Source organism: Anomaloglossus baeobatrachus, chromosome 2, assembly GCF_048569485.1.
Source record: "Anomaloglossus baeobatrachus isolate aAnoBae1 chromosome 2, aAnoBae1.hap1, whole genome shotgun sequence".
NCBI lineage: Eukaryota > Metazoa > Chordata > Amphibia > Anura > Aromobatidae > Anomaloglossus > Anomaloglossus baeobatrachus.
Genome location: NC_134354.1, coordinates 249,733,599 through 249,760,084, shown reverse-complemented (window position 1 = coordinate 249,760,084; position 26,486 = coordinate 249,733,599). Strand labels below are relative to the sequence as shown.

Sequence of the window (26,486 nt, the reverse complement as noted above, 5' to 3'; positions counted from 1 at the left end):
TGCCAATGACAGACAGATGGACCTTTGGTTAAAATCTGTCTATGAAGCTATCGGCGCGTCGTTTGCTCCAGCATTCGCTGCCGTATGGGCACTCCAAGCTATTTCAGCTGGTTTAGCGAAAGTGGATGCTATCATACATCCAGCGGTGCCGCAAGTGGCGTCCCTTACCTCGCAGATGTCTGCGTTTGCGTCTTACGCTATTAATGCGGTCCTAGAATCTACCAGCCGCACCTCAATGGCGTCCGCCAATTCGGTAGTTTTGCGCAGAGCCTTGTGGTTAAAGGACTGGAAAGCAGATGCTGGTTCCAAAAAATGTTTAACCAGCTTGCCTTTATCTAGAGATAGACTGTTTGGCGAGCCATTGGCTGACATCATTAAACAGTCCAAGGGTAAAGACTCTTCCTTACCCCAGCCCAGATCAAGCAAACCTCAGCAGAAAAAATTGCAGCAGAGGTTTCAGTCCTTTCGAGGTTCGGGCAAGACACAATTCTCCTCGCTCAAAGGGACTCAGAGGACGCAAAGAGTCTCAGATTCCTGGCGGGCTCACGCACGCCCCAAGAAAGCAAATGGAGGAACCGCTTCTAAAGCGGCTACCTCATGACTTCCAGCCTCCCCCCCCCGCATCTCCGGTCGGGGGCAGGCTCTCCCGCTTTTCCGACATTTGGATGTCACAGGTCAAAGACCGGTGGGTGACAAACATTTTGTCTCGCGGGTACAGAATCGAGTTCAGTTCTCGTCCTCCAGCTCGGTTCTTCAGAACCTCCCCACATCCAGACCGAGCAGATGCCCTGCTGCAGGCGGTGGACTCCCTAAGAGCGGAAGGAGTAGTGATCCCTGTCCCTCCTCAGGAACAGGGTCGAGGGTTTTACTCCAATCTCTTTGTGGTTCCAAAAAAGGACGGCTCATTCCGTCCTGTTCTGGACCTAAAACTGCTCAACAAACATGTGCACGCCAGGCGGTTCCGGATGGAAACCCTACGATCTGTCATTGCCTCAATGTCTCGAGGAGACTTTCTTGCCTCAATAGACATCAAAGATGCTTATCTCCACGTGCCAATTGCTACAGAACATCAACGTTTTCTACGTTTTGTGATAGGAGACGACCATCTTCAGTTCGTAGCGCTGCCATTCGGTCTGGCGACAGCCCCACGGGTCTTCACCAAGGTCATGGCGGCAGTGGTAGCAGTCTTGCACTCTCAGGGACACTCGGTGATCCCTTACCTAGACGATCTACTGGTCAAGGCACCCTCTCAAGAGGCATGCCAACTCAGCCTGAATGCTACGCTGGAGACCTTACAGTCTTTCGGATGGATCATCAACTTTCCAAAGTCGATCCTGTCACCGACCCAATCACTCACGTATCTTGGCATGGAGTTCCATACTCTAGCAGCGATAGTGAAGCTTCCGCTGAACAAACAGCGATCACTTCAAACAGGGGTGCAATCTCTCCTTCAGGGTCAGTCGCACCCCTTGCGGCGCCTCATGCACTTCCTAGGGAAGATGGTGGCAGCCATGGAAGCAGTTCCCTTTGCGCAGTTTCATCTGCGCCCACTTCAATGGGACATTCTCCGCCAATGGGACGGAAAGTCAACGTCACTAGACAGGAAAGTCTCCCTCTCCCAGACGGCCAAGGACTCTCTACAATGGTGGCTCCTTCCCACCTCATTGTCTCAGGGAAGATCCTTCCTCCCCCCGTCCTGGGCAGTGGTCACGACAGATGCGAGTCTGTCAGGGTGGGGAGCAGTTTTTCTCCACCACAGGGCTCAGGGAACGTGGACTCCGCAGGAGTCCACCCTTCAGATCAATGTTCTGGAAATCAGGGCAGTGTATCTTGCCCTACTAGCCGTCCAACAGTGGCTGGAAGGAAAGCAGATCCGAATCCAGTCGGACAACTCCACAGCGGTGGCATACATCAACCACCAAGGAGGGACGCGCAGTCGGCAAGCCTTCCAAGAAGTCCGGCGCATTCTAATGTGGGTGGAAGACACAGCATCCACCATATCAGCGGTTCACATCCCGGGCGTAGAAAACTGGGAAGCAGACTTCCTCAGTCGCCAGGGCATGGACGCAGGGGAATGGTCCCTTCACCCGGACGCGTTTCAGGAAATCTGTCGCCGCTGGGGAGTGCCGGACGTCGACCTAATGGCGTCCCGGCACAACAACAAGGTCCCGGCATTTATGGCGAGGTCGCGCGATCAAAGAGCTCTGGCGGCAGACGCCTTAGTACAGGATTGGTCGCAGTTCCGGCTCCCATACGTATTCCCGCCTCTGGCACTCTTGCCCAGAGTCTTACGCAAGATCAGATCCGATTGCAGCCGCGTCATACTTGTCGCCCCAGACTGGCCGAGGAGATCGTGGTATCCGGATCTGTGGCATCTCACGGTCGGCCGACCGTGGTCACTTCCAGACCGACCAGACTTACGGTCCCAAGGGCCGTTTTTCCATCAGAATTCTGCGGCCCTGAACCTGACTGTGTGGCCATTGAGTCCTGGATCCTAGCGTCTGCAGGATTATCCCAAGGAGTTGTAGCCACAATGAGACAGGCTAGAAAGCCGACTTCTGCTAAGATCTACCACAGAACGTGGAAGATTTTCTTATCCTGGTGTTCCGCTCAGGGAGTGTCTCCCTGGCCATTTGCATTGCCCATTTTTCTTTCTTTCTTTCCTACAATCAGGGTTAGAAAAGGGCTTGTCGCTCAGCTCCCTTAAAGGGCAAGTCTCGGCACTATCCGTGTTTTTTCAGAAGCGTCTAGCACGTCTTCCCAAGGTGCGCACGTTCCTGCAGGGGGTCTGTCATATTGTGCCCCCGTACAGGCGGCCGTTAGATCCATGGGATCTGAACAGGGTACTAGTTGCTCTCCAGAAGCCGCCTTTCGAGCCTCTGAAGGAAGTTTCCTTTTCTCGCCTGTCACAGAAAGTGGCGTTTCTTGTTGCGATCACATCGCTTCGGCGAGTGTCGGAGCTGGCAGCTCTGTCATCCAAGGCTCCCTTCCTGGTGTTCCACCAGGACAAGGTAGTGCTGCGCCCCATTCCGGAGTTTCTCCCTAAGGTCGTATCCTCGTTTCATCTTAATCAGGATATATCCTTGCCTTCCTTTTGTCCTCATCCGGTTCACCGGTATGAAAAGGACTTACGTTTGCTAGATCTGGTGAGAGCACTCAGAATCTACATTTCCCGCACGGCGCCCATGCGCCGTTCCGATGCACTTTTTGTCCTTGTCGCTGGTCCGCGCAAGGGGTTGCAGGCTTCTAAAGCCACCCTGGCTCGATGGATCAAAGAACCAATTCTAGAGGCCTACCGTTCTGCGGGGCTTCCGGTTCCTTCAGGGCTAAAAGCCCACTCAACCAGAGCCGTGGGTGCGTCCTGGGCATTACGACACCAGGCTTCGGCTCAACAAGTGTGCCAGGCAGCTACCTGGTCGAGTCTGCACACTTTCACCAAGCATTATCAGGTGCATACCTATGCTTCGGCGGATGCCAGCTTAGGTAGAAGAGTCCTGCAGGCGGCAGTGACACCCCCGTAGGGGAGGGCTGTTTTGCAGCTCTAACATGAGGTATTTCTTTACCCACCCAGGGACAGCTTTTGGACGTCCCAATCGTCTGGGTCTCCCAATAGAGCGCTGAAGAAGAAGGGAATTTTGTTACTTACCGTAAATTCCTTTTCTTCTAGCTCTTATTGGGAGACCCAGCACCCGCCCTGTTGTCCTTCGGGATTTTTTTGTTGTTTGCGGGTACACATGTTGTTCATGTTGAACGGTTTTTCAGTTCTCCGACGTTATTCGGAGTTAATTTGTTTAAACCAGTTATTGGCTTCCTCCTTCTTGCTTTGGCACTAAAACTGGAGAACCCGTGATACCACGGGGGGGGTATAGCCAGAAGGGGAGGGGCCTTGCACTTTTTAGTGTAGTGCTTTGTGTGGCCTCCGGAGGGCAGTAGCTATACCCCAATCGTCTGGGTCTCCCAATAAGAGCTAGAAGAAAAGGAATTTACGGTAAGTAACAAAATTCCCTTCTTCTTGGAATGCCGTGTTTTTTTGCCTCCATGCATAACGCCTTTTTGTATGACCAAACAACTCAATCTTTGTTTCATCAGTCCACAGGACCTTCTTCCAAAATGTAACTGGCTTGTCCAAATGTGCTTTTGCATACCTCAGGCGACTCTGTTTGTGGCGTGCTTGCAGAAACGGCTTCTTTCGCATCACTCTCCCATACAGCTTCTCCTTGTGCAACGTGCGCTGTATTGTTGACCGATGCACATTGACAACATCTGCAGCAAGATGATGCTGCAGGTCTTTGGAGGGGGTCTGTGGATTGTCCTTGACTGTTCTCACCATTCTTCTTCTCTGCCTTTCTGAAATTTTTCTTGGCCTGCCACTTCTGGGCTTAACAAGAACTGTACCTGTGTTCTTCCATTTCCTTACTATGTTCCTCACAGTGGAAACTGACAGTTTAAATCTCTGAGACAACTTTTTGTATCCTTCCCCTGAACAACTATGTTGAATAATCTTTGTTTTCAGATCATTTGAGAGTTGTTTTGAGGAGCCCATGATGCCACTCTTCATAGGAGATTCAAATAGGAGAACAACTTGCAAGTGGCCACCTTAAATACCCTTTCTCATGATTGGATACACCTGCCTCTGAAGTTCAAAGCTCAATGAGGTTACAAAACCAATTTAGTGCTTTAGTAAGTCAGTAAAAAGTACCGTATTTTTCGGACCATAAGACGCACTTTTTTTCCCCCAAATTTTGGGGGAAAGTTGGGGGTGCGTCTTATGGTCTGACTATAGGGCTGCGGCCGGGAATGAGGGTGCTGCAGTGGAGCGGGTCATCGGGGGCACGAGCAGGCTGTAGCAGCCTGCTGTGACCACGTGGGCCCGCTCATTACATATGCACGCCCATCTCTCAGCGCTGAAGCCGGCACTGACAGGTGGGCGGGAGGACGAGCGGGGACGCGCGCATAGTAAAGAGCCGGTCCATATGATCACCCCTGGCAATTACAGCCTGGAGTGATCATGTGCGGCTGTATTCACTGCCCCCCGCGCGTCATCATCAGCGCGGGGTGCAGTGAATCAGTGTACTCACCCGTCCCCGTGTGTGGAGCCGTCCCCCTGCAGCATGCGATGTCTTCCTGTCTGTGTCGGTCAGCTGATCTGTGCTGATCAGGTGATCGGCACAGACAGGAAGACATCGCGATGCTGCAGGGGGACGGCTCCACACACACAGATCAGTAGCGCAGAGAGGAAGATGACCGGTGCTGCAGGAAGTGAGGAAAAGGTGAGTATAAACGTTTATTTTTTTTCTCTGTGCTATAGGATACAGGCCATATACCAGGATGGTATATGAGCACGATGGGGGCATATGGCAGGATGGGAGTATATGAGCAGGATGGATGTATGGGGGGTATATGAGCAGGATGGGGGCATATGGCAGGATGGATGGGGGGTATATGAACAGAATAAGGGTATAAACAGGATGGGGGTATATGAACAGGATGGGGGTATATGAACAGGATGGGGGTATATGAGCAGGATGGGGGTATATGAGCAGGATGGGGGTATATGAGCAGGATGGGGGTATATGAGCAGGATGGGGGTATATGAGCAGGATGGGGGTATATGAACAGGATGGGGGTATATGAACAGGATGAGGGTATATGAACAGGATGAGGGTATATGAACAGGATGAGGGTATATGAACAGGATGAGGGTATATGAACAGGATGAGGGTATATGAACAGGATGAGGGTATATGAACAGGATGAGGGTATATGAACAGGATGAGGGTATATGAACAGGATGAGGGTATATGAACAGGATGAGGGTATATGAACAGGATGGGGTATATGAACAGGATGGGCGAATATGAGCAGGATGGATGGGGGAATATGAACAGGATGGATGGGGGGTATATGAACAGGATGGGGGAATATGAACAGGATGGATGGGGGGTATATGAACAGGATGAGGGAATATGAGCAGGATGGGGGGTATATGAACAGGATGGGGGTATATGAACAGGATGAGGGTATATGAACAGGATGGGGTATATGAACAGGATGGGGGTATATGAACAGGATGGGGGTATATTGTGAGCAGGATGGGGGTATATTGTGAGCAGGATGCTGGTATATGAGCAGGATGGGGGAATATGAACAGGATGGGGGAATATGAGCAGGATGCTGGTATATAAGCAGGATGGGGTATATGAGCAGGATGCTGGTATATGAGCAGGATGGGGGTTTATAGCAGGATCATATACAAGGCAGGAGGATCATTACCTGGATGGGGTACCTTAGTAGAGAATTTGGGGACATTACCCCCATAACAGTGTCAGCAGCAGATCCTCGCCCCATAACAGTGTGTCATGACCACATTTTTTGCTTAAAGTTTTATTTTCCACCTCTAAAACCAGGGTGCGTCTTATAGTCCGAAAAATACGGTAGTTAGGAGTGTTCAAATCAAGAAATTGATAAGGGTGCCCATACTTTTGCACCAGTCAAATTTTGTTTAAATGCGGATTGCACATTTTCTGTTAGTACAATAAACCTCATTTCAATCCAGAAATATTACGGAGTCCATCAGTTATTAGATATATGAAACTGAAATAGCTGTTGCCAAAACCCAAATTGTTATAAAGAAAAAGGGTTAACATTAATAGGGGGGGCCAAACTTTTTCATATGACTGTAAGTACATAATGAAAATAGCTAAACAAAATTCTGCCTGAAGAAAATGACAGTGTAGCAGGATGTACGGTTTACATCATAATGTGCATTACACATAACAGTGATATGAATTGTTTGTATCATCACTGGTTCATCAGAAAAGGGAATTAAATGTGATCATGGGGTTAAGGCAGAGAGTAGTGTATTATGGATTTTCTTTTGTCATTGACTGTACAACCTTTTCTGTTAATTTTGCAGCGACCTGATGATTAAGACCCGAGAGGTCGAAAATCCATTTAATTTTGTCGCTCCCACACATTGCTTGTTGGTTATTTTGTGCAGTTCTTTTCAAGAATATAAGTCTAATGTTGAGAGTGCGGTGGATTTAGTCTAGTGGATTTCATTGGGTTTCCCCACTCCTTCAGCACCGCTATTTCATTTTGAGTGCAAACCAATTATTTAATTTATTATTCCATGACTGTGACCTCGCGGTGTCCATCATCCCACGACTGTGACCTCGCTGTGTGCATCATCCCACGACTGACCTCGCTGTGTGCATCATCCCACGGCTGTGACTTTGCTGTGTGCATCATCCCACGGCTGTGACTTTGCTGTGTGCATCATCCCACGACTGTGACTTCGCGGTGTCCATCATCCCACGACTGTGACCTCGCTGTGTCCATCATCCCACGACTGTGACCTCGCTGTGTGCATCATCCCACGACTGTGACTTTGCTGTGTGCATCATCCCACGACTGTGACTTCGCTGTGTCCATCATCCCACGACTGTGACCTCGCTGTGTCCATCATCCCACGACTGTGACCTCGCTGTGTGCATCATCCCACGACTGTGACCTCGCTGTGTCCATCATCCCACGACTGTGACTTCGCTGTGTCCATCATCCCACGACTGTGACCTCGCTGTGTCCATCATCCCACGACTGTGACCTCGCTGTGTCCATCATCCCACGACTGTGACCTCGCTGTGTCCATCATCCCACGACTGTGACCTCGCTGTGTCCATCATCCCACGACTGTGACCTCGCTGTGTGCATCATCCCACGACTGTGACTTCGCTGTGTCCATCATCCCACGACTGTGACTTCGCTGTGTCCATCATCCCACGACTGTGACCTCGCTGTGTCCATCATCCCACGACTGTGACCTCGCTGTGTGCATCATCCCACGACTGTGACCTCGCTGTGTGCATCATCCCACGACTGTGACCTCGCTGTGTGCATCATCCCACGACTGTGACCTCACTGTGTGCATCATCCCACGACTGTGACCTCTCTGTGTCCATCATCCCACGACTGTGACCTCGCTGTGTGCATCATCCCACGACTGTGACATTACTTTGTGCATTGTTCCACATGTGTGGCATTACTTTGTGCATTATTACTAAAATGTGACATCTGTGTGTTAACTTAAAGTGAACCTGTCACCAAATTTTTGAGTTCTAAACCAAAACTAGCACCATCAGCAGCGTCTGATTCTATAAAGGAGCATCTGGTCCCCTGACTCCCCCTGTAGACCCTACAAATGCCTTTTATAAGATCTCCTGCCGTGTATGCGAATCCTTGGGTCCCGTCCGATGGGCGTTCTATTTTGCAGCTCTAGTCCCTCCTTTGATGATTCATCCAGATTGCTGGGCAATATCTCGAGTGTGAACAGAGAACTCGCCAGTTCGTGCATGCGCACCTATGTTTTTGTCTCTGCCTGGAATAGGGCAGAGTAAAGAGTGCCTGCAATGTCTCTGTGCAGGCGAGAGATTTTGCCCGATGATGAGGATGGTGCCGGAGGCGTAATCCACTTCAGTCATCAAAGGAGTAAGGCAATTAGCGCCGATAGTAGGGACAGAAGCCGCAACCTAGGACGGCCATTGCACCGGACCCAAGGATTTGCATACAGGGCGGGAGATTTTATAAAGGTATTTGTGGGGTCTACAGGGGGAGTCAGGGGACCAGATGCTCCTTTATAGACTGCAGCACAGGCGCTGCTGAAGGTGCTAGTTTGGGTTTAGAACTCAAAATTCTGGTGACAGGTTCCCTTTAATATTGTCACACCGTTGTGTGTGTATTATCACACTCTTGTGACGCTTTAGTGTGACATCGCTGTGTGCGTTGTTTCACTTTTGTGACATTACTTTGTACATTATCTCTAAAATGTGGCATTGTGTGAATTATCCCATTATTGTAATGGCTGTGCCTCTTTTTTGTTTTGTGACATCACTATGTGTTACCCCAATATTGTGACATTATTATCCCTACGATGTAACATCTCTGTGTGCGATATCCCACTATTGTGACATTACTTTGTGCATTATCCCATTGATATGACATCACTATGTGCAATATCCAACATTTGTGAAAATATATATATATATATATTATCCCACTATTGTGACATTACATGGTAATGTGCGCTACCCCACTGTTACGACATTCAATTTGTGTATTTTCCATGCATATTAAGAAAAGTAATACAAATATAAGCTCTTAATGTTCTGGATTAGCTGGTGAAGCTGCGTATGTATGGCCTTTTTTCACGATTGCCATGGACTACATGTTACACTATATCACTAAAAGTGAGTACACCCCTCAAATTATTGTAAATATTTTATTATCTCCTTTCTTGGGACAACACTGAAGATCTGACACTTTGATGCAATGTAAAGTAGTCAGTGTGCAGCTTGTATAACAGTGTAAATTTGGAGTCCTCCTTAAGTAACTTAACATGCAGCCATTAATGTCAAAACCATTGACAGCAAAAATGAGTACACCCCTAAGTGAAAATAATGAAGTTGTGTCCAATTTTCCCTCCTCGGTGTCATGTGACTCATTAGTGTCACATGGTCTCAGGTGTGAATGGGGAGCAGGTGTGTAAAATTTGGTGTTATCAGTCACAGACCCTCTCATACCGGTCACTGGATGTTCAGCATGGCACCTCATGGCAAAGAATTCTCTGAGGATCTGAAAAAAAAGAATTGCTGCTCTACATAAAAATGGTCTAGGCTGTAAAAAGATTGCCAACGCCCTGAAACTGAGCTATAGCACAATGGTTAAGACTACAGTGTCTTAACACAGGTTCCACTCAGAATAGGCCTTGCCATGGTCGACCAAAGAAGTTGAATATCCAGAGGTTGTCTTTTCAAAATAGACGTAGGAGTCTTGACAGCATTGCTGCAGAGGTTATAGGGTGAGGGGTCAGCCTGTCAGTGCTCAGACGATATGACACACACTGCATCAAATTGGTCTGCATGGCTGTCATCCCAGAAGGAAGCCTCTTCTAAAAATGCTGCAAAAGAATACCCACAAGCAGTTTGCTTAAGACAAGCAAACAAAGCATATAGATTACTGGAATCATGTCCTGTGGTCTGATGAGACCAAGATAAATTTATTTGGTTCATAAGGTGTCAAACGTGTGTGGTGGAAACCAGGTGAGGAGTACAAAGAAAAGTGTATCTTACCTACAGTCAGGCATGCTGGTGGGATTGTAATGGTTTGCGGCTGCATGATGCTGCCAGCTGTGCGGAGCTACAATTCATTAAAGGAACTATGAAAGCCAAGATGTACTGTGACATACTGAAGCAGAGCATGATCCCCTCCCTTTAGAAACTGGTCCGCAGGGCAGCATTCCAACATAAGGACCCCAAACACACTTTCAGGACTACCACTGCCTTGCTAAAGAAATTGAGGGTAAAGGTGCTGGACTGGCCAAGCATGTCTCCAGACCTAAATCCTATTGAGCATCTGTGCAGATCTTCAAATGAAAGGTGTAGGAGTGCGAGGTCTCTAACATCCACCAGCTCCGTGATATTGTAATGGAGGATGGAAGAGGATCCAGCGGCTCCTGGAGCGCTGTAGTGAACTCCATGGCCAAGAGAGTTAAGGCAGTGCTGGAAAATAATGGTGGCCACACAAAATATTCACACATTGATCACAATTTGGTTATTTTAACTCAGGGGTGTACTTACTTTTACTGTCATCATTTTAGTCATTAAATGGCTGTGTGTTTGAGTTATTTAGAGGGCACCATATTTATACTGTTATACAAGCTGCACACTGACTGTGTTACATTGCATCAGTGTCATATCATCCGTGTTGTCCCATGAAAAGATATAATAAAATATTTACAAACATGTGAGGGGTGTACTCATTTTTGTGATATACTGTATGTACCTGTGCCCATTGGTGTCCCCAGTATTGCTATATACAATGGTTGTATATCCCAGACACAAAATGTTCTTCTCCATCATTACAGGCTTCCTGTGAGAAATGTGCCACATCCTATATCATTTCCTGCATTAGCCCACTCACTGATGTTATTAGGCTCTTATAGTGTCACGGCCGTCTCGCTGCATCTAGAGACTTGTGACTGAATCTGGGCCAGTCTTTCTTTGCCATCTGAGACTCCTCACATTAAAAGTATTTCCCTTTCCTTGGGTGCTGAAAGAGTTAATGTCAGTTTTACTTTCTAGCAGCTTCTGACTCCTGGCCTCAGGTGCTTCCTCACTCCCTTCCTCTATATATGGTCACATCTCCCAGTAGAGGACATCGGTTGTTCTGATCCTTTCAGAAGCTAGGCCTCGAGGTGGAAGGAGCTGCTGGAGCCCTGGTTGCTGTGAAGCGGTGTAGTCCTGGTGTCTGACTACAGCCATGATGTTGGGCTTTATCTTTTGTTATTTCCCCTGTCTGTCGTACCTTCCCCTCTTGTATTAGTGCAGCGGTGGGACTAGCGATCCTCACCTGCCAGCTCACTAGCCAGGGTTATTACAGGGTCTCTTAGGACTTTCAGGTATCCTGCTTGGCAACAGGTGTGGAACTTGTATAGGGACTGGCTAGGGGAGTAAGGTACAGCCGCAGGTGAGTGCAGGAGGTGTCTCGTCATCCCCTTTCCTAGCACCAGGACCCACCATTGTTAAAGTTTTCCCAGTGCACCCCTTGTTCATTGTGGTGAAACCCCTGTTTGTTGTGTGTCTTGCTGTATGCTGGATCCTCCCTAAGTCCACCCATGATGTATATTATGACAACTGTTTGATGGTACAATTAATACAGTGTTGCAAAGCTCCTTGATCTGTGTTTTGGAGGCACTGTTATCACCCAATAGATTTCATAAGGTTTGATTAAAGAAAATGAATGGGCGGCCATGTATCATTGTTTTTAAGACTTTACGTACTTTATGTTGAGGCTTAGAGTATGATGATGCCTCTATATACTTAGTAGTGCGCACAATGTAAATGGCTTTGAAGGGTTCCTCAGACTGCTGCATGAGCCGGTGAGAGGCGCTGATGGGATTGTCACTCAGCTGCATGTGCACGGAGCTAGGTCTTATGTACCCGTCCTTCTCATCATCCTTGTCCTCTCCCCTTCCAATAGAGGTGAAAGGCACTACAGAATGGCTTTAACAATGGCCCTGGGGTTCCTTGTACAATACCAATTTTGGGTAGTTTTCTGATCATAAATTCCAAACACAAGGCTCCTTGAGATGATGCATGTTTCAACTACCACTTGCAGCTTCTAAAACTCAGCTGATTCATGCTGCCCATACCACGGGCATCTTGTGCCAGAGCTTGACTGCATGAATGCAGCCAGGTATGTTTAACCCTGCAAGGAGCTAGAGAAAGCATAGTTTAAAGGACCGGCCGTGGACTAATGGGAAAGATGGGACTAGTCCACCACCGCCCTATCTTTAGCTGTGTACATTGGGAGAGACCAGTCAGCCAGACTATTCTGTGGAGAAGCCAGCCAGGGGCGGGTTGTATTAGCCTCTGCCTTTAGCTCCCAGCCAGATCTTTGAACATACCTATACAGGGACATACCTGGATGCAATTAAGTAGCTCGGATTCATGCGGCTTGTGGTTTGAGCAGCATAAATCAACTGACTGGCTCCTTTTAAGGGAAATTGTTAGCAGGCTTTTGCTGCTTTTTAATGTGGAAACGGAGACCCTGTTTCCAATGATGTATCGCTTACTGGGCTGCTTGCTGTAGTTTTGATAACCTCCTGCTGATAAAGCAGTGATTTTTATCAGTAAAGAACTACTACCCCTGCTGTCATATAGTTCTCCATATTTATGAGCTCTGTATAACCTCTCCCACACCACTGATTGGCAGCTTTCCGCCTATGCACAGTGTACACAAAGCTTGCCAATCAGTGGTGTGTGTGGGGTTGTTGAAAGCTGAGCATTCAGAGAACTGGTTATTCTACAGCAGATAAAATAGTGATTTTTATCAAAAATACAGCAAGCAGCTAAGTAACTGACACGTCGCTGGAATCAGGCTCTCATGCTCCTCTCAGGTGGGCTAGCAAAAACCTGGTGACAGATACCTGTTCCTACATTTGTCTTTGTTGCTCATTTAGGAGTAGTAGTAGATCCGACATGCTGGATGGGTTAGCGTTTGATGGTTATGTAAGATGCCACCGTAGACATTGGAGAACAGAGGGCACTGTCCGCATCAGTGATGTGATGGATACGGCATCTTGGTATTTTCATGGTTTTGCCTCTGTGATGGAACAGAAGAATGGCGCTGCAGATGTGAGCAGAGCCTTGTGTAAGGGTGAGTGTGAGAGAAGGCGAGACATGAGGCTTCCCAATAAGAATGGGCCAGGGGTAAGGAATGTTTCCGAAGAACGCCATCTGCATGACTTACCCGATGCCATGCCGCTCCACACCATCAGTGTATGGAAGGGTAGGAGGCCTTGGGGCGTCATCAGGTAAGGCATTGCTTTTTTTTCTTTTTCACTTGAAAAGCTATGAATTATAAATCTGCACTGTGTGTTTCACTTTTCACACTGATTTTTATTTATTTTTTTTTTGTTAAAAGGGTTGTCCACTTTTGGGCCATTTTTATTTCCTTAAGGACATGTATTTTGGGGCTAATAATCATTTTTGGGATTCATTTTCATTAAAAACTTTGTACCACTTGGTTTCTAGACTCTTTGCTTCCTTGCACCTTCACTTTCTTGTGGTCTGTGGTCACAAGTCAGCTGAGAGGAGCTCATAAAAAATCCCTTACTGACAGATTCTCAGTTAACTCACTGCAGCCAGCGATAGGAGCTGCAACACAGAGGATTTAGAAGGCAAATGGTGCAGTATTTTTATTGAAACTCCATTACAAAAAAATATGTATTTTTAGCCAAGAATACATGCATTTAAGAAATTTAAAACAAAAATGATCTTGCAGTTATTTGCTCTGTAATATGAGAGCAGCATGATGTAGGGGCAGAGAGCCTGATTCCAGAGAAGTGTCACATTATTGGACTGCCTGGTGCAGATTTGATAAAATCACTATTATCCAGTGTAGATGTAGCAGGGGTCAGAATGTTGAGCTGTGCATAACTCTGCTCACACCCCAACTTGGTAGCTTCTTATGTACACTTTACATTGTCAGTAAGGCGCTAATCAGTGGTGGAGGCGGGGTTATACAGATTAGCTTGGCTCACGACACCTAGTCCGGCACTGATAATCTCCTGCTAATAAAGCACTGATTGTATTGAAACTACAGCCAGCTCCTGAGAAAGAGACACAACACTGGAATCAGACTTTCTGCCCCTAGTAATGCTGACAGATTCCCTTTAAAGGTGAACATCTTATAAAATGTTATGGTCAACCAATCTCTACTTTTAAGCATTATTTCTTTGTTTTTTTAAGTTTTCTTTTGTTTTTTTTTCTTTAAAAAAATATTTAACCAGAAAAGCTCAGAAAGCTTTTAGATTAATAAAATACTATTTTTTTATTTTTTTTTCCTCCACAGTTTTTCGTCCAATCACCAGCGAATACACTTGAGTCATCCGAAAAGTAGAAAAGCCTCCAGTTTTCATGAGTTTGCAAGAAGTACAAGCGATGCCTGGGATATTGATGATGACGATGATGATGAGAGCGAAGAGATTCTACATTCTGTATCTTACCATACCCTTGCTCCAAAAATGACAGATACCGAGGTAGAAATCACATCGAACTTCAAAAGGCCTGAAGAACATCCCAGCCAGACCATAGTGACGTCTATCAGTGAAGATCAGCTGCACAGGGTCACTACAGGTGGGGGTGCTCAGGCTTTTTTACATATTAAGGTTTTGCACCCCAAACTTGTCAAATATATATATATATATATATATATATATATATATATATACTAGAAGGTGGCCGATTCTACGCATCAGGTATTCTAGAATTTACGTATTGTGTAGTTCATGTATGATTTTTGTTATATATATATATATATATATATAGATATAGATGTTGTTGTGTGTAGTTACCAAGTGTTTGTGTAGGGCGCTGTACAAGTTCTGGGTGTTGTCTGGGTGTGATGGGGGGTGAGAGCGGTGTTGTATGTGTGTTGCGTGTGTTGCGTTGTTTGTGGAGCGCTGTGTGTCTGTAGCGTTGTGTGTGTGTGTTGCGCGGTTTGTGTGTGTGTGGTGTGTTTTTGGGGGAGGTATGTTTTGTGCAATGTGTGTGTTGTGCGGTATGTGCGTATATTTGTGTGTGCCGAGGTGTTTGTGTGTTGGGTGTTGTGTGTGTGCAGCGTTGTCTGTGTGTGTGGGTGTCTGTAGGGCAGTTGTTTATGGTTCCCAGTGTGTGTGTGTGGTGTGTTGTGCAGTGTGCGCGCGCGTGTGTGTGTGTTGGGGGAGGTGTGCACTTCCCATCGTGCTCCATCCCCCATGCAGCGCACTCCCCATCGTGCTCCATCCCCCATGCAGCGCACTCCCCATCGTGCTCCATCCCCTATGCTGCGCACCCCCCATCGTGCTCCATCTCCCATGCTGTGCACTCCCAAACGTGCTCCATCCACCATGCTGCGCACTCCCAAACGTGCTCCATCCACCATGCTGCGCACTCCCAAATGTGCTCCATCCGCCATGCTGCGCACTCCCAAACGTTCTCCATCCGCCATACTCCGCACTCCCCATTGTGCTCCATCCCCCATGCAGCGCACTTCCCATCGTGCTCCATCCCCTATGCTGCGCACCCCCCATCGTGCTCCATCTCCCATGCTGCGCACTCCCAAACGTGCTCCATCCGCCATGCTGCGCACTCCCAAACGTGCTCCATCCGCCATGCTGCGCACTCCCAAACGTGCTCCATCCGCCATGCTGCGCACTCCCAAACGTGGTCCATCCGCCATGCTGCGCACTCCCAAACGTGCTCCACCTCCCATGCTGCGCACTCCCAAACGTGCTCCATCCGCCATACTGCGCACTCCCAAACGTGCTCCATCCGCCATGCTGCGCACTCCCAAACGTGCTCCATCCGCCATGCTGTGCACTCCCAAACGTGCTCCATCCGCCATGCTGCGCACTCCCAAACGTGCTCCATCCGCCATGCTGCGCACTCCCAAACGTGGTCCATCCGCCATGCTGCGCACTCCCATACGTGCTCCATCCGCCATGCTGCGCACTCCCAAACGTGCTCCATCCGCCATGCTGCGCACTCCCAAACGTGCTCCATCCGCCATGCTGCACCAGCATCAGCCTCTCTACCCTCAGCATCAGCCTCTCTGCCCGCAGCATCAGCCTCTCTCCTCCCAGCATCAGCCTCTCTACCCGCAGCATCAGCCTCTTTCCTCCCAGCATCAGCCTCTCTGTCCCCAGCATCAGCCTCTCTGTCCCCAGCATCAGCCTCTCTCATCCCAGCATCAGCCTCTCTCCTCCCAGCATCATCCTTTTCTGTCCCCAGCATCAGCCTCTCTCCTCCCAGCATCAGCCTCTCTCCTCTTAGCATCAGCCTCTCTCCTCCCAGCCTACCCCAGCCTCAGCCTCCCCCAGCGTCAGCCTCTCTCCTCCCAGCATCAGCCTCTCTCCTCCCAGCATCAGCCTCTCTCCTCCCAAAATCAGCCTTTTCTGTCCCCAGCATCAGCCTCTCTCCTCCCAGCCTACCCCAGCCACAGCCTCCCCCAACATCAGCCTCCCCCAGCATCAGCCTTTTCTGTCCCCAGCATCAGCCTCTCTCCTCCCAGCATCAGCGTTTTCTGTCCCTAGCATCAGCCTCTCTCCTCCCAGCATCAGCATCTCTCCTCCCAGCATCAGCATCTCTCCTCCCAGCATCAGCCTCTCTCCTCCCAGCATCAGCCTCTCTCCTCCCAGCATCAGCCTCTCTCCTCCCAGCATCAGCCTTTTCTGTCCCCAGCATCAGCCTCTCTCCTCCCAGCCTACCCCAGCCTCAGCCTCCCTTAGCATCAGCCTCCCCCAGCATCAGCCTCTCTCCTCCCAGCATCAGCCTCTCTCCTCCCAGCATCAGCCTCTCTCTTCCCAGCATCAGCCTCTCTCCTCCCAGCCTACCCCAGCCTCAGCCTCCCCCAGCATCAGCCTCTCTCCTCCCAGCATCAGCCTCTCTCCTCCCAGCATCAGCCTCTCTCCTCCCAGCCTACCCCAGCCTCAGCCTCCCCCAGCATCAGCCTCTCTCCTCCCAGCATCAGCCTTTTCGGTCCCGAGCATCAGCCTCTCTCCTCCCAGCCTACCCCAGCCTCAGCCTCCCCCAGTATCAGCCTCTCTTCTCTCAGCCTCTCCATCCCAGCCTTCCCCAGGATCAGCCTCTCTCCTCCCAGCCTCCTCCAGCACGCCGTGCTCCTCTGCCGACACTCAGAGATCCGATCGCATACACTCACACACACTCGATCGCATACACTCACACACACACACACATTGATGATATTGCACATACGCGCTTATACTCACAACATCCGGAGATACCACATGCTTCTGGCCATGTGATCCTCCGGCAGGTTCTGGAAGCTCACAGCACAGTATCGCCGCCGAGAAGCAAGCGATATCCCAGGATGTTGTGAGTATGTGGATGCGATGTGATGTGTGTGTGAGGTGTGTGTGAGAGTGAGTGTGATCTGATGTGTGTGTGTATGTGTGTGTGTGTGCTGTTATGTGTGTGCGTGTGTGTTTGTTCCGCCGCTGCAGGACCTTGATGCGCTGGTAACTATGCTACCATGGTTTCCAGCATATCTCGTCCCCCGCTCGCACGGGAGCCCACACCAGCATACGCCGGCCAGCCCCAGCAATGCGAGGGTATGTGTCGGCTGGTTTGGCGGCGTACGCTGATGTGGGCTCCCAGGGGTACAGTACTCACCTGGTAGTCGTGGCTCCATGACCGTGTCGGTTCAGGGAATGCGTGGGGGGGGCGGGGCCAGAGCTAGCGTGCATTGCGTGAGGGGGGCGGGGCATGGCCGAGTTGCCAATGCCTGCAGGGTGCCGGGGCAAGAGGCCAATCTGTGGGGGGGAGGAGCCTGGGCGAGCGGCCGGCCAATCCGTGTGGGGGCGCAGCCTGGGCGAGCGGCCAATCCGTGCGGGGGGGCAGGGCCATGGCGAGCCCAGCGGCCAATCAGCTTTGTGTCACCGTAAGGACACAATTTTGGAGCAAGGCAGACAGACAGACAGACAGACAGACAGAATAAGGCAATTATATATATAGATAATAAATATACTACATTACAAGGTAGGTATTTCTTCTCGAACGTCATAGTAACACATTATTACAGTTCTCCCTATAATAACGTAACGTCAGACAGGTAATTTAGAAAGGGTTAATTTCTGTAAGTCGGCAGTTTTGTTGGGCTTGACATCCTTTTAAATGAATCAGGATCACCAAACTATCCATATGAGTGGTGTAAAGATGCTGATCACTGTTGTTTCTGTCACTGGCACAATCACTGATCTAAGTCACTATTTAAAGGGAATCTGTCAACAGGTTTTGCTACGGAATCTGAGAACTGCATGATGTAGTGGCATAGAGCCTGATTCCAGCGATGTATCATTTACAAGCTGCCAATAGGTGGTGGCGGTAGGGTTACACATATTAGCCTGACTGGCCTGCACATGAGACCTAGTCCTGTAGTGATAATCTCCTGCTGATAAAACACTGATTGTATTGCAGATACAGCACACAGCCTAATACGTGACATAACCCTAGAATCATGCTCTCTGCCCCTACATCCTATCGCTTTTAGATTAAACTGCAAAACTCTGCTGACAGATTGCCTTTAAATGGAAAAGTGTGCTTCATTCAAAAACTTAGACTCACTTTTGTTTATTTGTCTGATCTAGGCTATGGGGGTGAAGGAGGGCATAGGGGCTTAAATAGAGATGTGGTATCTGAATATAATGAGATGCTAAGAAACAGTTTAATTAAAAAAATGACTCTAATGGAGGAGATAGCTGAGCCCGGTGCTTGGCTCTCTTCCTCAGCGGCATGGATGGAGTGGCAGTAAATAGGCATGACTAATCGAACACAGAAGACTAGACCCTACTGATCGACAAAGCCAGTCTGCCATACTCTCCTTATAAGTGACATTGTAACATGGCTAAGTGCACACATTTGCACCATGTGTCATTTGGCACAACATATACAGCTCATGTGCATAGAGAATAAACATCCACAATAAACCAGTGTAAGTAAGTATTAATCCTTTCTGCCGCAGATAGGTTTCATCATTTTATGTAGTAATAACTCTGGCATGCTTCTAGAAAACCCCGAAACAAGACCACATTTTACAAACTGCACCACTCGTGGTATTCAACACCACTTAGGGAGTTTGTTACCCCTTTAGGTGCTTCACCTGAATTAACAGAAAATTTGAATGAAGAAAAATGTAGATTTTTTTTTTTCCTACCAAAGCCTATTTTTCTTTGTTTTATTTTCACAAGGTCTAGCAGGAGAACTAGTACCCCACTATTATTACCCAATATCTCCCTAATGCAGAAATACCCCATATGTGGTATGTAGCTACTGTTTGGGCACACAGCTGGGCTCAGAATGAGAGTAGCCTTTTTCATTTTTGGAGCGCAATTTTGGCTGGAAAAGAATGCAGGCTCCATGTCGCTTTAGTAGAGCCCTTGAGGTGCCAAAACAGCAAAAAAAAACCCTCACAAGTGACGCCATTTTGGAAATTCGTTCAGGAGCTTACTCAGCATTTTGAAATGACAGGTGCTTTTTATTAACAATGAGCCGTGAAAATTGAACCTAAAACGTATTTTATTTCCAATACAATGTTGGTTTAGGATCAAATTTTTCACTTGCACAAGAGTTACCGGAAGAAAAAAGTACTCCAGAATATCTCCTGAGTATGCCAGGACCCCCATATGTGGTCAGACACTACTGCAAGGCTTAGAAGGAAGGGCTTTTGGAGTGCAGATTCTCCTGGAATAGTATGTGGGCACCTTCTGTAGAGCCCCAAAGGTGCCAGAACAGCAGAAGCTCCCCACAAGTGACCCCATTGTGAATATTTTCTGGGCATTAACCTATGTAGTGACTTTTCACCAAACTGCTGTTTTCAAATAATAAGCGCAAAGAATGGTAGAGTTTAAAATTGTAAATATGCAAGTTTAGTGCCTATACATTGTGGCCAGCAACATGCACCCCGTAAATTGTTAAGTGGCTACTACACCATTCTTAGAAATGCGGACGTTATAGGGGGTTTCCAGCTTTAGGCTATGTGACTGCAGATATGAATCTTCACATCTGGCGCTGTGAGGAATCTCCGGTGACGGCGGCGGGCGTGTGACCACAGTTATGTGATTTGCATATGTGACGCCCCTGATCTTATCGGGGTGACACAGGGAACTGCACTCCTTTCTCTTTATAGTGCTGAACTTATCCTCCATGGTTCTGAGATCCTAACTCTGGTATTGTTTTCCTTCAGCACTCAGATCCTAACCACACCTCACACCACCCCCTGTCAGGCACACCAGTGGGTGGTCTACCTGGAAAAGGGCCACCCGCCTAGGGGTCAGGCAGACTGGTGGAAGGGAGGAAGTCAGTTTAGAGTCAGCTCTTAAAGTGAGAGGAGGGTGTTCAGTAGTAGCTCCCAAAATGAGGAGCTGAGGGAGTTGGAGCTCCCTGGGAGACTTTGGTTAGGTCACAGACGGTGGTCTGGAACCGGAGGAGTCGGAGACTCGGTCGCAGGGTATTGGAGAAGGGTGCCCAGACTTAGTTTGGGAGCCCGGTCGGCACCGGAAAGTCCAGTAACTAGACCGGTACCGAGCACGGCAGGGTACAGAACCCTAGATCAGGCAGTAGCTTCACGCAACCTGGTAATTCCCCTGTGGAGGATAGTCTCTTTATGAACTTCCCCAAGAGCTCAGAGATCGAAGGCAACAACACAACGAGGGGGATAGGGCTTCCCAGCCTATGTGGCCCACTGAAATCCCAAGTGTCAGCCATCGAGAGCACAGCTCCCCTATTTAATTATAGGAAGCGGTACCCCGACAGCTGCAGGCCGAGGGGTCACTCAGAAACATTTATCTACATGTCCAGGAGGCATTCTTCAGTCCACCAAACAATACCAGCGGGAACGGATTCCCGGATGAGCTCCCCAGAGTGGTAGCGACAGCCAGAGACTTGGTTTACTCCTGTGTCAGAGTCTGTTTAATGGTCACACCAACATCCACACAGCCTGAGTGAGTACATTACTCTCCCTGCATCCTGCGTGCCCACTCAGTCCGTGCCCCGCTATCCTCCACCTATTCTCCAGAGTCCCGGGGCCTCCCCTACCCATGGTGGGAACATCATCTGGCTGCCCAGCTCCATCTCCCCCAGGTACTCCCATTGGCAGCAGCGGTACTCCTCTTACCGTGAACCACGGATGGCGTCACTAACTCTCCCTTGTAAATATTCCCTTGTTTTACTTCAAAGTGGCTGCAAGCCCCCGGGTGCAGAGACCCTCGAGCCACAGCGACCCCGGATCCGAGCAGTTTGACTGTTGCAGGGGCGGTACACATACATACGGTTACATGCCAAACTATATGGGTGTGAACTCGCTCAATGCAAGCGTATTGCGTGAGGCCGTATACAGTTTAGTCAAATGTAGGCAAATCGCACACTTGCGGTTACATGGCCGCCCACTCTGGCATGAAGCATCCTCACGGCGTGCAAGTCTGCAGTCACATAGCCTCAGACCAGACAACCCCTTTAACTGGTATAGACACATTGTGGATCTTAGAAGTGGGAGGCCTCTATATTTGAGAGCGAACATTTTCAGAGTTTATTTGTCGGGGGGGCCACGTCTTTTCCAGAGGCTTTGAGTTATAAGTAGTGGAAGCCCCCTATTTTTCATTGCCAGGTGACAGACTTGAGTGGCAGCTTGGTTTTTTTGCTAGATAAGTTTCAGCTATTATTGATACTGTTTTGGGGTAAATAACATTTGGGATAACTTTTTAAGGTTCAGTTCACATTTATCCTTTGCTCCAGTCTGAGCACTTTTTGCTGTTGTTTCCATCTAAAAGCACAAAAACCTAGGATTTAGAGGGAACCAACAATGTACGTGATCAGCGTAAAACACAAGATATATGGAGACCTAGGCTTATTGTAATTTTTAGGAATTGTTTTTGATTATTTTTTTTTTCACTGTTCACCATGTGACAAGGGAAGACAGGTTAAAGGGAACCTGTCAGGTGCAATATGCACCCAGCACCACGAGCAGTTCTGGGTGTATATTACTAATCCCTGTATACACTAGCATAGATAAAGGGATGTTTAGAAAAAGTATTTCTAAAGATCTTTTATCTTATGGTAATGAGTGCGAGGACTAGACCGAAGGGCGTTATATTCCCCCGACTAGCCGCCCTCTTAGCATGGCAGCATGCCCACAGGGGCCTACTAACATGCTATTTGATTCAGTGTCACGAGCGGTGCCGTGCATACCTGTGCTCGCTGTGACCGCGCTTCTGAATGCCCGGCACTTCCAGTCATGTGCACTAGACCTCTCTGAAGCCGGGACATGTACACCCAGCTTCATACTGCGCATGACTGGAAGTGCCCGGCATTCAGAAGCACGGACACATGTAGGTGCGTCACCGCTGGTGATTCTGCAATGAATAACATCTTAGTACACCCCTGTGGGCGTACTACCATGCTAAGAGGGGGGGGGACTAGTCGGGGGATATAACGCCCTTGGAACTAGTCCTCAAGCTCATTAGCATAAGGTAAAAGATATTTAGAAATACTTTTCTAAAGATCTCTTTATCTATACTAGTGTATACAGGGACGGTTAGGCAGGGATTAGCAATATGCACCCAGAACTGCTCATGGTGCTGGGTGCATATTGGACCTGACAGGTTCCCTTTAATTCCTTGGTCAGTATTATTACAGTGACAGGTTTAGGCTATGTGCACACGGTGTCTTTTACACTTTAGGAAAGCTCCGGCAGTCATTTTCCTGAGTACATAGCCGTCGTTCTTGCAGCGGCTCCACTGCCAGTGTCTGTCTTTCTATGCTTTTAAGAATGGCAGAAGCCACTTGAGGAATGAGAATGCCACTTCTTCTAACCACTTTAGACCCTGAAGCGGTCAATCTCTTACCAACATCTGCTGTACACGTATGGCATAATTTAATAGTGGGTGTATGGAGTGGGCTTACAGGGTGAGCTAGCTCCGTACCCAGTAGCTCCTGGCTGTGTATTACCGCCAGGAACTTCCTTTACCAGCTGCAAGAGGATCTCTGCCCGCGACTGTTAACCTGGTAAATGCCACTGTCAATCTCTAATGGCAGCATACCAGCGCGCCAACATGGGGGCACATCATTCTATGCGGAAAATAACACTATGTATGACTCTTCCATATGTTGAATGAGACAACTGCTATTTAAATCTATGGGTGTGCAAAAAAAATCTGATCTCCCTACAGATGAACCATAATGCATCCGATTTTTACTGATCCATTGTCATTATTTCCGTAGGAAACTATGTTTGGTCTTGCAAGTTTTATTCATTGCCGATATATAAAAACAGGTGTCATATGGATGTCAATCCAGATAAAGAAAATATCCAATTTTCACCGGATGAAATTTGGATGATTTGTGAACTTGCTCTTTTGAAGTTTACCTAATTGGAATATTAGAGGAACTGTACATTGTAAAGTTCCAACAAATGGATGTAATGGGTCGTCTGACTGTTGTCCTTTATAGAAATGGTTAATTACCCAATGTAAAAATGAAATCTAAACAAGCTGTGATCGTTTTCCCACTTTTTTCTAGATTCCACTGTGGTGCGTAAGCCACTCCAAAAACTGCAGTCCCACCCCTTCCGCCCTATTATTCCACTCGTTGCCAGAATATCTGATCAGAACGCTTCTGGAGCACCTTCTATGACACTCCGGGAAAAAACTCGTCTCGAAAAATTCAGACAGCTGCTCTCCTGCTCAAGCACCGACCTTGGTGAGGCCTCAAGATTGAAAGTGTTTCTGAAAACAGATGCTAAAATTAAGAAATTCCATCAATTCTATAACAATTTAGTTATCCCGGTGGAGACCAATGCACAATTGGGTCCTTGTTGTGGTCATCTCGGTATAAAAATGGAAAAGAATTATGATGTGTTTAAAGGGGTTGTCCACCTTTTTGTGAACAATTTTTTTTTTTTTTTTTGGGGACCTAAAAATATTTTTTGCAATTGGGTTACATTAAATAATTTGCATCATTTGGTTTTACATGCCCTTGGTTTCCCAGCACTAAAGGGAATCTATCAGCAGGATTTTGCGAAGTAATATGAGGATACCATGAAGTAGGGGTTATATCACTAAATTTATGACTGTGTCCCTTATTAGTTGTGTACTACATGCTCTCGCATCGTCACACATTCACATGCTACTGGGATTAGAGATTTTCTCCTTACTAGTATGAATGGTAATAATCCGTCTATATTTACGCTGATCTGGTGGACCATGATTATATTCTTCATAGACTAGTACTGGTCCTTATTCCTGATTTCTTTCACCTTCTCCATATTACAGCTGCCATCTCGCCTTTAGTACAAATATACAGTATATATCAGTACCAACTGATAAATGTAAAGGTGTTTGTGCTGCTATTAGTGACCATATGTTTCTTCCAGATGAGCTGAGGAAGTGTAGCTGGCCTGGGATTCCACGAGACGTGCGGCCAATCACATGGAGACTTTTATCGGTAATTCTTCTTAACTGTCGGTTTTCTGTGTTATCCGGATTTCTTAAATGTTCTATTAGTACAGATCTGATTCCAAAACCATTCCTTTTCATCTTGGTTTTATTCACACAAATGCAGTGTATATGTTATACTTACAAAGAAACTGCTGCTAAAGTAATTAAAGGAATATACATCTCTCATGATTTACACTGACATTATTTTCCCAAGTTCTCTGCAGTGCCTATAGGATTTCTTATCCTTTTCTTTGTCGCTCCATTGGGAGACCCAGACAATTGGGTGTATAGCTATTGCCTCTGGAGGCCACACAAAGTATTACACTTAAAAGTGTAAGGCCCCTCCCCTTCTGGCTATACACCCCCAGTGGGATCACTGGCTCACCAGTTTTGTGCTTTGTGCGAAGGAGGCAACACATCCACGCATAGCTCCACTTTTTAGTCAGCAGCAGCTGCTGACTATGTCGGATGGAAGAAAAGAGGACACATATAGTGTCCCCAGCATGCTCCCTTCTCACCCCACTGTATGTCGGAGGTGTTTGTAAGGTTGAGGTACCCATTGCGGGTACGGCGGCAGGAGCCCACATGCTGATTCCTTCCCCATCCCTTTTTACAGGGCTCTGGGTGAAGTGGGATTTACCGGTCTCCAGGCACTGAGACCGTGCTCCATCTACAGCCCCTGGAGAAGATGCTGGATGGAGCGGAGTACATCAGGGACATGGCCCTGCTTCCTCAAGGTACTCTGTGTCCCCGTGCATTTGGCGCTCACACCGCAGCATGCTGGGTGTTGTAGTGCGCCGGGGGACATCAGCGCTGCGGCGCCTGTGCCATGGCCTCATTCAGCTTCGCTGAAGCAGGCTCACTTATGGGAATTGGTCGCGCCGGCCGCTGGGACTGCGGCGCGGCTGGCACTTGTAGTGCGCCGGGGACTTCAGCGCGGCCTGCGCTTTTACGGCGGCCGCGCTGATAACTAGAGTCCCCGGCTTTTGCGGCCTGCTTCCGTTCGTTCCCGCCCCCAGACCTGCCAGTCAGGAGAGGGGCGGGACGCTGGCCACTTCCAGGAATCGGTCGCGCCGGCCGCTGGCAGCGGCGCGGCTGGCACTTGTGGTGCGCCGGGGACTTCAGCGCGGCCCGCGCTTTTACGGCGGCCGCGCTGATAACTAGAGTCCCCGGCTTTTGCGGCCTGCTTCCGTTCGTTCCCGCCCCCAGACCTGCCAGTCAGGAGAGGGGCGGGACGCTGGCCACTTCTATGAATCGGTCGCGCCGGCCGCTGGGACTGCGGCGCGGCTGGCACTTGTGGTGCGCCGGGGACTTCAGCGCGGCCCGCGCTTTTACGGCGGCCGCGCTGTTAACTCGAGTCCCCGGCTTCTGGGCCTAGTCTCCCTTCGTTACCGCCCACAGCCCTGACAGTCAGGGTAGGGGCGTGACGCTGTATAGAGCAGCGCTGAGAGCTGGAGTATGTTTTGCATACTCCACCCCTCTCACTGTGTGCACTGTGAATCCGGATTCCCGCACTTTCTCAGGCACGCCCACGGCTTCCTTCTCTACAAGGACGCCGGCAGCCATTAGTGTCAGTTTCTGTACGATACAGAGACAGGTGTGGAAGACCCTGGCATTCTGATAGTCACACAATCGCTGCAACAGGCGTTAAGCAGCACCTGTGGTGCTAACCCCACTAGTGCAGAGTGCACTTATAGATATGCTTGTACTATATACATTGCACTGTTTGGTCGCACGTTGTATATACCCTCCTGGATTATGCGGAGGAGTTATCAGCATATTCTCTGTGTAAAACAAAGGTGCAGAACCACATGTTTTTCTATACAGCTGGTACAGCATGTACGGCTATACGGCCGGCAGGTTACATAGACTCCCATTGTATGCACTAATGGCCAGGGGATGAGGACGGTGTCTGCAGTATTTACTGACAGTTTTTCTG

The 26,486-nt window shown here is 48.5% G+C and overlaps 1 protein-coding gene across 2 annotated transcripts in view; it reads left to right on the top strand.

Moving 5' to 3' along the window:
* TBC1D22B (TBC1 domain family member 22B) overlaps positions 1-26,486 on the top strand; it is a 92,824-nt gene that overhangs the window by 5,656 nt on the left and 60,682 nt on the right. For both annotated transcript variants that reach the window (XR_012750158.1, XM_075333710.1), the window contains exons 3-5: positions 14,413-14,696; positions 23,631-23,810; positions 24,484-24,554. Coding sequence is in view for 1 of the 2 variants with exons in the window: in XM_075333710.1 (XP_075189825.1) it covers positions 14,413-14,696; positions 23,631-23,810; positions 24,484-24,554 (535 nt within the window). In the remaining variant the exon portion in view is untranslated. The remainder of the gene's footprint in view (positions 1-14,412; positions 14,697-23,630; positions 23,811-24,483; positions 24,555-26,486) is intronic.